A 14,672-nucleotide genomic window follows, 5' to 3' on the forward strand; every position below is an offset into this window, starting at 1 on the left:
AATAACACTTCTACAGTGTACATAATTCATCTTCATATACATCTTTCATATAACAATCATATATCATTTATCTCATATATCATTTCATATAACATCATAATCATCACTTCATATACTAGCTCCGATACCTTCGTTTTATCTTAATAAAAGAGGTTTCACTCGGATGTCTTAGTTCTCCGCCAATATTAACCCGAATTTTCGCCCTGATCTGTACGCACCATTAAGGTGGTATAGTTAACTCACAACACGAAATAGGTATTTTATGCGGTTCAAATTCTTCTAAAAATATCACAACCTCAATCCCTTGCTTTGAGGCCGTTGTTTATTCACGAATAATCATGAATAAAATAGGTACCCTTCAAAACACAGAGTGGGTCTCTAATAAGCGTTCAAGCTTCTATAAATCATTAGTACCTTCCTAATTTGACAAGAGCAGTGGGTTTCTTATTGTCTCTAGTTGCCTCATAATATTTAGCTTATAATATTGTTAGTTCTTCTTCTTATCTATATAGTCCTCCAGATTCTTTATCTCGACTCTTCAGGTCGGTTCGTTAAAAATATATCTCTTGCTTATAGCAATGTTTGTCTTAAAGCTCTTATATCAACGTATGTCATCACTAATCATTATTCATTAAAAAAATATCATTTATCACTCAAAAAAATATTAATTCAGGTTCATCTCATACAAAATTTAACACAAAATCGATGAAAATGTATCTATAGAATCAATAAATATCAATAATAAAAACAAAATGGCTAATAAAAATTCAATAATAGTATACATATTCGATACAAATTCAATTCAAAATTCAAAAACAGCCTATGCAAAAGTTAGATAAAAATATTCAAAATCAGTGCAAATCTCAAAATTTGATAGAATTTTTTTTGGAAAAAATTCGATATTCCATACAATATTTAAAAATAACCGTACTAAAAATCGAAATCGGATAGAGATTTTTCAAATAAATTTAATAACAATTCAAAATTCAATAAAAATTCAAGAATAGCATATATAATAAACTTCTATAAAAATATTCAATTCAAAAATCACTTCATATTTCAAAATTTATAGATATTCTTAAAAAAAATCGATACTTCATAAATTATTCAAACATCAGCAAAGATAAATATTCAATGTTCAATAATAATATAAAACGAGGGAAGCATTTTTAATAAAGATAGACATTCTTACTTACATTTTATTTCCACTTTGTCTTTACACTGTCGCTCACTGGGTTTCCTGTCCATCTTCGCCGTCTCCGTTTCCAATTTGTTGCCGCCATCTCTGCTCCTTTCAGAAGACCTCCTCTAATCTGCAGGATCAGCCATGTATTAAATAGTGTGTTGTTACTGCCTTCTGGTTCTAATTAATTAAAAAGACTAAACACGTCTTACTATACATTATATTTTATTCACTGGTATCCAATATCTAAACAATAACATTAATGATTCATAGCGCCTCGCCTTACTACATACTAACTTCTAATAATTATTTGTATATCTATATCCATACTGATTGCTCAGCGTGTTTTTATACCTATCTGAACCATAACAAATATAGTTCAAGTTCACTCGTAATAAACATGTGATACAAACTATAAGCTATTGTTTTTATGTATGTTCAATACCCTAAAGGTTAATAACATCATATTTAAATTATGATTTATACAGAGGGTTCATAATATACCACAAACCCTAAAAAAAAGTATCAGGTAACATTTTGGATTTAATATTGCAGGATAAAGAAGATGACACTAATAGAATAATTAATACAATGCTCGTAGGAACATTCATATAAGCTATTTTTAAAGTAGATGTTAGTTGATTTTTTCTATAATCCATCTTCATGTGCCGTTCTCGTGATGAATTGATTAAAAATAATACTTTTATACTTAAAAGTAATTTAAGCGAATACCCTTACTGTTCTTAATATTGTATTCAGATAAAAATCTCAAACTAAATCACCACCAAAATGGCGCATCAAAACGGATTGTAGAAAAAGTAATTAAGCTTAAAAAACATCTTAAAATCCACTAATATCTCCTTCCAAAATTGGTTATAGGAAAGTCCCTTCAGGCTTTAGCTAAATTCTGTTAGTATCATGTTTTTCAGTGTAAAATTTTACATCGAAAATATTACCTACCTGATACTTTTTATCGTTGTAATTATGGCCAGAGTACCTACAAATAAATGCATAAAAAGGAAAAAAAAAACATGCTAAAATACTCTAATCTCTCATTAAAAAAATAGCTTATAGGATAGTTCCTTACGGTTTTAGGTAAATTCTGTTTATGCCATATGGAAATGTTTCTTGTATCTTTTTTTGTGTTGAAATTATAGTCGGAGTACAGAAAAACGCAAAAAATTGCTAAATAAATAAACATGCTAAAATACACTTGTCTCTTTTTCAAAAATAGGTAATAGGAACGTTACTTTGGACTTTAGACAAATTATGTTAAGGCCATCTTCTTGAGCGTGCAAGTTTACATCGAGAGTGTTGATATATTGTACCAAACAATTTACAAAATAGCATTTAATGAATGCAAACAAGGATAGGAAAGATAATTCGGACAGATTGCGACATAAGTTTCAATTTCAATTCCCAAAAAAGCTTGACTTTCAGGTCCTAGAGAACGAACAAAAAGTGGTTTCAGAAGCATGCCCCTAAATTTCAAAAAATCCACAATCTGTGACAGAAATCTAGAGAATTTATGTGGAATTACTCATATATTTTATCTTCTTCTTACGGTGCCTTATCCTTAAGGACGTTGACCATTACATTTTCCCATTTTATCTTATTTGCAGCCATCCTGTTCATATTCGTCCATTGTCGTAGGTTATTAAGCCAAGAGTTGCGTCTTCTTTCTGGTCCCCTTTTGCTATTAATTTTGCTTTCGATTATGTTCGTTAAGTTGGAGCAGTTCATACTTTTGATTTCTTACGATGAAAAAAAATTGTATTTTCCGTTTTTTTATTATAATCATAAGATCTGTTTCCTTGTTCATCCTCCGAAAGACTTCCGCGTTTGTCGTATGGCTCATGTAGGACATTCTGAGCATTTTACGGTAGCACCAGAGTTCTAATGCTTGGATTTTTTTTGTGTTACTTCTGTCATTGTCCAGGCTTCAACCCCATAGAGGAAGATGGAGAAAACATACCACTTATGTATTCTAGTTCTCAATGAGATATCCAGCTGGAGGTTGCATAGAACTTTTTGCATTTTGTAATTAATTTAATTAATTTACATTCATTGCAGGGGATGTTGTGGTTTTTTAAGTCTATAATGAACATGAAGAAATTAAAACCATACCATTAAAGACACTCCATTAAAATTTAAACATACCCCACGACGACGATCATCAGGTAGTATTAATGGGTGCTACACATCAGATACACTGGTGTAGGAGGAACCAGTTTGTCTGATTTTAATGAAAATCGAGGTGGTCACTACATAACCTATACCTATCGAAGAGGAAACACATCTTGGATGGGCTTCGATAATTTACTAGAAAAATAATTTTTCGTTAAAGAAACAAAAAAATAGCGCCCAGATTACTCATGTACATTAAAGATAAAATAAATTAAAATTAAATAAACAACACTTGCTTTAATTTTTTGAAACCTATGCTTAAATTCTTTCGCAGCTTATTATTAGCATGCATAAGTACAAAAATTATGGTCAACTCTCTTAATAAATTCGTTTTTTTAAGGACGTTGCATACTTACCCTCTATCTACTTTTGTTCCGGAAATCTGAATGTTGGCTATTCTAGTTTAATATTAAGCTGGAATAGCCACCTGTTTCTCTGAAGGTGTTGAAGCAATACATTTTTATTTTTCGTAATAAATTAGCAATTAATTAGCAACAAAAAAGGCCACCGGAAGCAACTCTCTATCTACTTTCGTTCCGGATATATGCATGTTGTCTATTCTAGTTTAATATTAAGCTGAAATAGTCACCTGTTTCTCTGAAGGGGTTGAAGCAATAAATTTTAATTTTGCATAATATAGCAATAAAATAGGCCGCCAGAAGCGACCAGTTATCTACTTTCGCCCCTAAAATACTAGGGTTGAGTGTTGTAGCTTAAGTATTCAACCGCAGTAGCCATTGTTGCCCTTCAGCGATGGCCTTCAGGGATGAAGCAAAAAAATCGTTTTTGGGGTAGACCTGCAGCAGTTACTTAGGAAAAAAAATACCCACTTGGTCTTAGGTTTTTAACTGGTAATTTTCACTTTCTGTGAAATCCGAGGAATGATAACGATTGGGGTTTGGGGGTGAGTTTGTCAATTGTTATATACAACAAATTTCAACAATTAACTAGCAATAAAATATGCCGCTGGAAGCGACCCTCTATCTGTTTTCGTTTCTGAAATAGGAGTGTTGGGTATTGTAGCTTAAGTATTAAACCGCAGTAGCCATTGTTGCTCGTTAGGGGATGGAGCAAAAAATTCGTTTTTGGCGTAGACCTGCGGAGAAGTTAATTATTTAGAAAAAATACCCACTTGGTTTTAAGTCTTTAAACTGGTTATTTTCACTCTTTGTGAAATCCGGGAAACGATGATAATGGTAGGGGTTGGAGAGGGTGAGTTTACAAATTCTGGTATACTCCTCCTTTCAGCAATTAATTAAAAATAAAATATGCCGCCAGAAGCGACCCTCTATCTGCTTTCTTTCCTGAAATAGGACTGTTGGGTATTGTAACCTCAAGTATTAAACCGTAGTAGCCATTGTGGCTCGTTAGGGGATGAAGAAAAAACATTCATTTTTGGCTTAAAACTGTAGCAATTAATAAGCAAAAAATACCCGCTTCCCTCTATCTACTTTTGTTCCGGAAATGTGAATGTTGGCTATTCTAGCTTAATATTAAGCTGGAATAGCCACCTGTTTCTCTGAAGGGGTTGAAGCTATAAATTTGTAATTTGCGTAATAAATAAGCAATTAGTTAGCAATAAAATAGGCCGCCGGAAGCGACGCTCTATCTGCTTTCGTTACTGAAACAGGAGAATTGAGTGTTCTAGTTTAAGTATTCAACCGCAGTACCCATTGTTGCTCGTTAGGGGATGAAGCAATACAATCGTTTTTGGCGTAGACCTGCAGCAGTTGCTTAGGAAAAAAATACCCACTTGGTCATAGGTTTTAAATTAGTAATTTTGATTTTCTGTGAAATCCGGGGAATGATGACAACGGTGGGGGTTGGAGGGGGTGAGTTTGCAAATTGTTGTATACCTTATCTTTCAGAAATTAATTAGCAATAAAATATACCGCTGGAAACAACCCTCTATCTGCTTTCGTTCCTGAAATAGGAGTGTTGGGTATTGTAGCTTAAGAATTAAACCGCAGTAGCCATTGTTTCTCGTTAGGGGATGAAGCAAAAAATTAGTTTTTGGCGTAGACCTGCAGCCGTTAATTAGAAAAAAAAAATACCCACTTGGTTTTAAGTTTTTAAACTGATTATTTTCACGCTTTGTGAAATCCGTGGAACGATGATAACGGTAGGCGTTGGAGGGGGTGAGTTTGTAAATACTGGTATAACCCATCTTTCAGCAATTAATTAAAAATTAAATATTCCGCCAGAAGCGACCCTATATCTGCTTTCTTTCCTGAAATAGGAGTGTTGAGTATTGCAGCCTTAAGTATTAAACCGCTGTAGCCATTGTGGCTCGTTAGGGGAGGAAGCAAAACATTCATTTTTGGCTTTGACATGTAGTAATTAATGAGCAAAAAATACGTACTTGGTTTTAGCTCTTTAAGCTGGTTATTTTCACTTTTTGTGGATTCCAGGGAATGATGATAACGGTAGGGGTTGAAGTGGGTGAGTTTGTAAATTTTTGTAAACTCAATCTTTCAGCAATTAATTAGCAATAAAATATGCCGCCGGAAGCTGCCCTATATCTACTTTCGTTCCGGAAATATGAATGTTGGCTCTTCTAGCTTAATATTAAGCTGAAATGGCCACCTGTTTTTCTGAAGGGGTTAAAACAATAAATTTTTGTTTTGCGTAATAAATTAGCAATTAATTAGCAATAAAATAGGCCACCGGAAGCAACTCTCTATCTACTTTCGTTCCGGATATATGAATGTTGGCCTTTCTAGCTTAATATTAAGCTGGAATGGCCACCTGTTTCTCTGAAGGGGATGAAGCAATAAATTTTTGTTTTGCGTAATAAATTAGCAATTAATTAGCAATAAAATAGGCCGCCGGAAGGAACTCTCTATCTACTTTCGTTCCGGATATATGAATGTTGGCCTTTCTAGCTTAATATTAAGCTGGAATGGCCACCTGTTTCTCTGAAGGGGATGAAGCAATAAATTTTTGTTTTGCATAATAAATTAGCAACTAATTAGCAATAAAATAGGCCACCAGAAGCAACTCTCTATCTACTTTCGTTCCGGATATATGAATGTTGGCCTTTCTAGCTTAATATTAAGCTGGAATGGCCACCTGTTTCTCTGAAGGGGATGAAGCAATAAATTTTTAATTTGCGTAATAAATTAGCAATAAAATAGCAAAAAAATATGGGGTGTGTCTTATGGCTCCCTTATGAAATGGTCTTTCTAGCTTAATAGACATAAAAATCTGACGATTTGAGCGGGGCGTAAGGAAATGGTTGAGCCACAAGTGAGTCACAAAGTTTCACAAGAAAAAAGCGAATATTTCGAGAAATAAACGTCAGATTAAAGAACTAAAAAATACGCCTTCTATATTTTTTTAAAATCTATCGCATGACACTAAACAACACCTCCCACGGAGAGAGGTGGGGGGTAAATTTTAAAATTTTAAATAGGAATCCCGCGATATTTCGCGAAATAAACATAAGATCAAAAAACAGCAAAATACTCGTACCTATTCAATATTTTTGAAAAATCTATCGAATGACACCAAACACGTTTACTTTAACTTTAAAGTATTAAATAGAAGCAACCATTTTTTATTGCAGATTTGGATTCCTTACGTAAAAATAAGTAATTTTTATTCGAAACATTTTTTCGAATTTTGAATTTATGGATGGCGTTATAATCGGAAAAAACGATTGTTGGAAATGGAAAATTAAATTAAAAAAATGGAAAGTCCCCACTTAAATGGAAAACTTTACTTAATTTTTTTTTGGTTTTAGGACCTAATCTTCACAACACAATAGGTCCCCATAACGCTCGAGTAACTGCACATCTAACATACTTTCCTCCCCTACTACTACAGTATTCCTCAGGATTCGGTTCTGGAGCGTTTCTGTAATTTCTTTTTTTGGTACAGCCTCATAATTGTAGGCCATAGGTCCACACCGGTTTCAATATCTGTTTCTAAATCAGTACTTTGTTCTGGATGGAAAGCTAAGAGTACTTACTTATTAGCCAATACATATTTTTGTACTTTATTTTTAACCGTTCAGTTTTCTTTTTAACATTTGTTCGTTCCATTTGAGTTTGACGTCCAGATTTAAACCCAGATATTTCGATATTTTTGTATTAGGAACAATGCTGTTGTTTAAGATAATTGGGAGATAATTGATTTTCTTGTTAGTAAAGTTAATATGAACTAATTACTGTTCACTAAACTTTATACGCCATTTTTTTACCGGCGTTCTATGCCAATTATTGCATTTTGTAGGTTTACCGTAGATTCTTCTATAGTTGCTCCTATCGTCAGAACTGCTATATCACCAGCAAAAGTGGCTATAGTAGTTAAATATTTTCTCTCTCCGGAATGTCAGATATATACTGAACAAAGTACCCAACTCCAAGAAAGTACCACAAAATTTTGTTCCTTCTACCAAAAATACGAATGCTGCGGTGTTATGTCTTTTCCACCCTGTTATATGGAGTTCAGGCTTGGACACTAAAACAGTCGACCATAAAAAACATCGGAGCATTCGAAATGTGGTACTATAGGCGCATTCTCAAAATATCATGTATGGACCGCGTCACTAACACGCAAGTATGTACTCCAAACTTTAGACAGAAAATGCGAAATTATAAATGAGATAAAAACTAGACAGATGGAATACTTGTGGCACATTATGAGGGGTGAAAAGTACGAACTTTTAAGAAAAATCATGCAGGACAAAATTAAGGGCAAAAGAAGTGTGGGAAGACGAAAAATGGGCGGCTTCATAATCTACGTGAATGGTTCGGGTGTAGTTCGATTCAACTTTTTAGGCGCGCTGCTAACAAAGTCGCAGTGGCCATGATGATTTTCAATCTCCACTAGAAGTAACACTTGAAGAAGAAGAAGACCAAATTTTGTTCTTTCTACCACAAAATGTTGTGGTCCTTCTTGGAGTTGAGAACTTTGTTACCTCTAGACCACATTTGTGAACTACGGATACTTCTTTTCGTGGTATAGTGTCCAAGAACGCTACCTTGTGCAACCCCAACCCCGGAATAGTATTTACATATATTGTAAATAAACTATTGTATTTTTATATTATATTTTATTTAATTTTTTATAATTTTAAATTAAGAAAAAAAATCTTAACAAATACCTACAAATCTTTAGCTAACAACCGCTTCAAACTAAAACCAATTTCTTCTTTTACTAACATACACTGTTGAAAAGATTTTCGAAAAATGTTCAATATATTTTTCAGACTTCATGCTCCCTTGTGCCCGGTAAAATGGACGTTTTCAAAATAGATCAATCGTTAAGCGGTAACTTGGGTAGTTCTCCCACCTCTGAAAAAATTAATCAGCAGGATATTAGCTTTGAGGCGGGTTCCGAATTCAATTTATGTTTTTTCGACACTCCTGAAGATACTCAAGGATTTAGCGATCCTAGTTCTGTTGGTTCCACGACAAATGGTTCACCTCCACCCCAACAATTGACACCTTTACACATTCCCCTAACGGTTACGCCAGTTCAGAGCCCGATTTTGCTTGCTTCTCCTGGAGGAACAACTTCAACGATTACTGTAAAACAAGGTAAATTAAAAACTATTTTATATTATAATATATGTAATATCAAAATTTAATATCTTCAAACTACATACATATATAAAAAATTAAAAAATAATGTGTTCTAAAGTTAACGATAAAATTTAAACAAACAGGCCCACACCTTGTAAATTAATAAATGCGCCAGAAGTAAAATTATGTACAGGGTGAGACAGATAAAGGGCTAATTAGAAATATCTCGAGAACTAAAGGTAACTGAATCAAGAAAATTGGAATTAAGGGGTTTTGAAAAGTGAACTATTTAATGAAAATATTTTCTACTTTCGGTTATACCGAAAGTTGCTTACATTTTCGGAGTCTCCTCGGTGTTTTTTTCTTAAAATATAAGATTTTGTAATATTATACAGGGTAGTGTAAAAAATAATTACGTTTTTTGGTAAATTTCGTAGCAATATTCATAATACCATGTAGAATTGTACTGATTTGACATAAAAAAGTATTTTCATGTTCAAATATTTTTTAATATAGTTTAATATTGTTAAAAACTATTAATATAGCGAACTGTTTAATTGTAGTATACAGGTTTGGTCGAAACTTGGAATAAGTATTTCCTGAGTTTTCTTAAATGGAACACCCTGTATTTTAGTATTCTAGTGAAATGATAATTTATAATACTTTTTTATTTCTTAAGCATTCCCTATACTTACCTGCTTTAATTTGTGAGTTATTCGTGATTCTTTACGCCAAACATTAATTGCGACAAAAATTACGTCAAATTTTATAAGGTTGGCCGTGAAAATATTAAATCAAAAATAATTTTTCGAAAATAAATAAATATTGATCTGGACAGATCCTTAATTTATTAATTTAATATAGGTTGAAATAGCAAAATACATACGTAAAGTCGGAAAAATGAAAGAATACCCATGAATGGCCAATCGAATCCTTGCCAATCGTAATTTCATGCCCCAGGTATTTATATCTACCTACGATTTCTATTTCTTTCCAACTAATGCTGATGTTCTGGTAGGGTACCAAATTTGTCATTATTTTTGTTTTCGAGATGCTTATATTTAAATATTTTCTGTAGCCACAACGAGTTCCTAAACCATCTCTCTTGCCATACCGAGATCCTCTGCTTTTATGACTATATCATCGGTGAAACGTAAGTTGTTTAGATATTCTCCATCTAATTTTATTATTACAAAATATAATATCATAAGATTATCATAAAATACAAATTCTTGAAAACATGTTCTTGTGACGGGTAGTTCTTTCAGGACAACAGACTCGGTAAAACACAGGTTAAAAAATAACATAAATATATTGAGGATTTTTACACACAGTTTAAACTTAAAATAATATGCACAGCAAGCAGGCGGACGTCTGCAAAAGGAAAATAAAATTGTATTTATTACTATCATCAAAAACAATATTCGAATAATACAATAGACTTCACAGTATATACAATAGCAATCACGCTACACGGAATCAATCTATCTACATAATTACTCACACACATACTCGTAGCCCATCACACTTCAATCCAGTGTAATCGCAATCAAACATCGGCACAAAGCTATCCATTCACCAACTCCGGATCGGAGATGGCAGCTACCGCTTACGGCGGTTATAGTTCCGGCAAACCATATTTTTAGTTCAAAAAACCCTTTTCCACGTCAGAGTTCCAACTCACTCCATTGCATAACTGCCGTTTGTTTGAGTTCCTTCCCAGTTCCGTACACCGCTTGGAACTGACTTCATGATTCTCCTTTCTCTTCTTCACTTCCTCTACACTCTCGGTAGCCATCACTCCTTGGTTCCGTCGGAAAGGTGGCACGTAGTGGGGTTGCTCTAATATCGAAGCGCGTACGGTTGTCTTCTGACGAGCTGTTGAAGTACGAACGGAAGGACATCGTTACACCCCCTTCTCTTTGGAAAACCCAAAAATATAGCATACATTTTTTTGTGCCGTGTATGCTACACGACTTAAACTCATCAACGATATGTTCTTCGTCGGTTCTTCGTTACTTCGTAAACTGGTCCAGGATGGCTGTCAAGAAGATACTTCCCTCTGTAGTAGGGATGGGAAAAACCTACCGGTTTAAACCTAAAACCGGTTTTTTTACTTCGCAATAACCGGTTTTGCCGGTTGTTTTTTTGTCCCGGTTATAACCGGTTTTTTCTTTTTAAAGTAAAAACCGGTTATTAGGTTTTTACGGTGATTAGGATAAGGTTAGGTATTATTGTGGATCCCAATCATAATTATTATTCTCAAGTAATTATTCCAAACAAAACCATAATTCAAATTTTTTTTTATAAATACATACAGAAGCAAACTGAAAGTGCAAACTCACATCAGCCTGAAACAATAATTAAGTTTTATTATAATATATTTCGTTGAAAAAGTATTTTTGTAATAATACTATTTACATAAGAAGTTGGTTGAAGTAGACGCAAACATTATCTATTTTTCACACTAGACTCTTGACATTGAAAGTGGGTGAATTACTTTTTCTGATTACCAAAAATAATCTTCTGAGTATGAATATCGAATTACCGATTACGAATACGAATCTCCAAGGATTTCCCTACGTTTTCAAAACGATACGCCCATACAGGAAGTATTAAATGAGTTAAAATGTAAATGTAATTATACAAATATACAAACGTGTTAAAAGAAATACATGATAATTTTTATTGATGGTAGTAAAAATAAAAGATAAATTGCATTATCCAATTTATTTTTAAGTAAAATATTTATGTTGGTATTATTTTTTTTAAATCCCATTTGAAAGAGTCTGGGAAATTTTTTAATAGTTGAAATGGTTGGGTTTAATTGTATATTATTGCAATATGTATATATACGCTATATTATATTTAATAATAATAATCAATAAATATATGATAATAATAAAATAATAAATAAATATAATAATTAATAGAATAAAATGGTTTTATTAAAAATTATATTTTATTTATATTGATATTGATGTTCTTTCGATAGTACTAATTTTGATCATATTGATATCGAGTATCGAGTCGAGTGGAGTATTACAAACTAAAGTGCATTGTAAATGTAACATTGTAACCTATTGGATTAAAAAAACCGAAAACCGGTTTTTGGAAAAACCGGTTTTTTGGCCGGTTATAACCGCCAGGTTAAACCGCAAGCAAAAAAACCGGTATAACCGAAAACCGGTGTTTTGTCAAAAACCGCCATCCCTACTCTGTAGATCTTGGATGGGGCCCCCTCAAATTCATTTGGACAGTGTGGCAAAGTTTTTCTGCAGTAGAAGGTCACATTCTTCCTGTTGGCTGCATCTGCGACGGTTTATCCTTAAGGCATATTCTTTAAAAAGTGTTTGTCGGTTTTCTATTCGCAAACTGGTCTGGGATGACTGTCAAGAAGATGCTTCCCTTTGTAGATCTTGGGCGTGGTCCCCTCAAATCCATCGGGACAGGGCGCCAAGGCATTTCTACAGCAGATGGTCACATTCTTCCTGCTGGCTCCATCTTCGACGGTTGAAGGTATTATCTTGGACAAACATCATTTTCTTACACGGCGTGGTCCCATTAGCGGTGTGGTCTTTTCTCAATCAGGTTCGTTTGGGATCATTCTCGGTTCGGTTCATTTTCGGTTTCTTTGGAATCTAAAAAAAAAGAAACTCAATCCTCTTTGGACGGGTTGTACAAATCCACGACGCGTATGTCGTGGACTTGTTACTGAGTCTGCGTCTTTGCCTGTCTTCAATTTATGACGTTTACTTGTATAATTCCCTACTTTTGCTCGGGTGCCAATTTGTAACGGGTAGTTACAAATTGGTAGGTCTCATTTTGCTCGGGCACTAGTTTGTGACGGGTAGTTCTTCCAGGACAGTAGACTCAGTTTGACACACATTTAAAAATAACATATATGTCGTATGTATTGAGTATCTTTATATACAGTTTAAACTTCTTAAAATAATAAAATAAAATGGCATTCTATCTTCGCCCCATTCCGGAGCAAGCTCCCTAAGCACACCTCTGCAAAATAAAAAGAAAATTGTATTTATTACTATCATCAAAAATATAATAACATTATTAGAATAATACAATACACAACACAGCATAAATACAATAGCAATCACGTTACACGGATTCAATATATATGCATAATTCCACAGGCAGACTCGTATCCCATCATACTTCAATCCAGTGTAATCGCAATCAAACATCGACACAAAGCTATCCATTCCCTACTCCGGATCGGAGATGGTAGCTACCGCTCACGGTGGTTACAATTCCGGCAAAGCATCTTTTCAGGCCAAAGTACCTTTGACACGGCAGAGTTCCAACTCACTCCATTGCATAACTGTCGTTTGAGTTCCTTCCCAGTTCAGTACACCGCGTGGAACTGATTTCATGATTCTCCTTTCTCTTCTTTCTACACTCTCGGTAGCCATCACTCCTTGGTTCCGTCGGAGAGGTGGCACGTAGTGGGGTTGCGCTGATATCGAAGCGCTTACGGTTGTCTTCTGACGAGCTACTGAAGGCCGAGTGGATGGATATCGTTACACTCCCTACTCTTTGAAAAACAAAAAAAAATGTAGCCGTAATACACATTTTTGTGCCGTGTATGCTAGACGGCTTGAACTCATAAACGGTGTGGTCTTTATAGGTTCTTAGTTACTTCGTAAACTGGTCCAGGATGGCTGTCAAGAAGATGCTTCCCTCTGTAGATCTTGGGTGTGGTCCCCTCAAATTCATTGGGACAGTGTGCCAAAGCTTTTCTGCAACAGATGGTCACATTCTTCCTGTTGGCTGTATCTGCGACGGTTTATCCTTAGGGCATATTCTTTAAAAAGTGTTTGTCGGTTTTCTCTTCGCAAACTTGTCTTGGATAACTGTCAAGACGATGCTTCCCTCTGTAGATCTTGGACGTGGTCCCCTTAAATCCATTGGGGCAGTGTGCCAAGGCTTTTCTACAGCAGATGGTCACATTCTTCCTGCTGGCTTCATCTTCAACGGTTGAAGGTATTTTCTTAGGCAAACATTATTTTCTTACACGGCGTGGTCCCATCAGCGATGTGGTCTTTTCTTAATCTGGTTCGGTTGGTATCATTCTTGGTTCGGTTCATTTTCGGTTCCTTTGGAATCTAAAAAAAGAGACTCAATCCTCTTTGGACGGGTTATATAAATCCTTATACTCAATCCTCTTTATACGGGTTATATAAATCCTTATACTCAATCCTCTTTATACGGGTTATATAAATCCACGACGTGTATGTCGTGGACCTGTTACTGAGTCTGCGTCTTTGCCTGTCGTCAATTTATAACGTTTACTTGTGTAATTCCCTAGTTTTGCTCGGGTGCCAATTTGTAACGGGTAGTTACAAATTGGTAGGTCTCATTTTGCTCGGGCACTAGTTTGTGACAGGTAGTTCTTCCAGGACAGTAGACTCAGTTTAACACACTTTAAAAAATAACATATATGTATTGAGTATTTTTAGATACAGTTTAAACTTCTTAAAATAATAAAATAAAATGGCATTCTATCTTCGCCCCATTCCGGAGCAAGCTCCCTAAGTGGACCTCTGCAAAATAAAAATAAAATTGTATTTACTATAATCAAAAACAATAACAATATTAGAATAATACAATACACAACACAGTATATACAATAGCAATCACGCTACACGGATTCAATATATCTACATAATTACACACACAGACTCGTAGTCCATCATACTTCAATCCAGTGTAATCGCAATCAAACATCGTCAAAATGCTACCCATTCCCT

At 34.4% G+C, this 14,672-nt stretch overlaps 1 protein-coding gene across 1 annotated transcript in view; it reads left to right on the forward strand.

Moving 5' to 3' along the window:
* The first annotated feature begins 8,502 nt into the window (after positions 1-8,502).
* Positions 8,503-14,672, forward strand: part of LOC126890367 (ecdysone-induced protein 78C) — a 94,472-nt gene continuing 88,302 nt past the window's right edge. The window contains exon 1 of the mRNA XM_050659243.1: positions 8,503-8,916. Coding sequence (XP_050515200.1) covers positions 8,613-8,916 — 304 coding nt within the window. The 5' untranslated portion in view covers positions 8,503-8,612. The remainder of the gene's footprint in view (positions 8,917-14,672) is intronic.

Source organism: Diabrotica virgifera, chromosome 8, assembly GCF_917563875.1.
Source record: "Diabrotica virgifera virgifera chromosome 8, PGI_DIABVI_V3a".
Classification (NCBI taxonomy): domain Eukaryota; kingdom Metazoa; phylum Arthropoda; class Insecta; order Coleoptera; family Chrysomelidae; genus Diabrotica; species Diabrotica virgifera.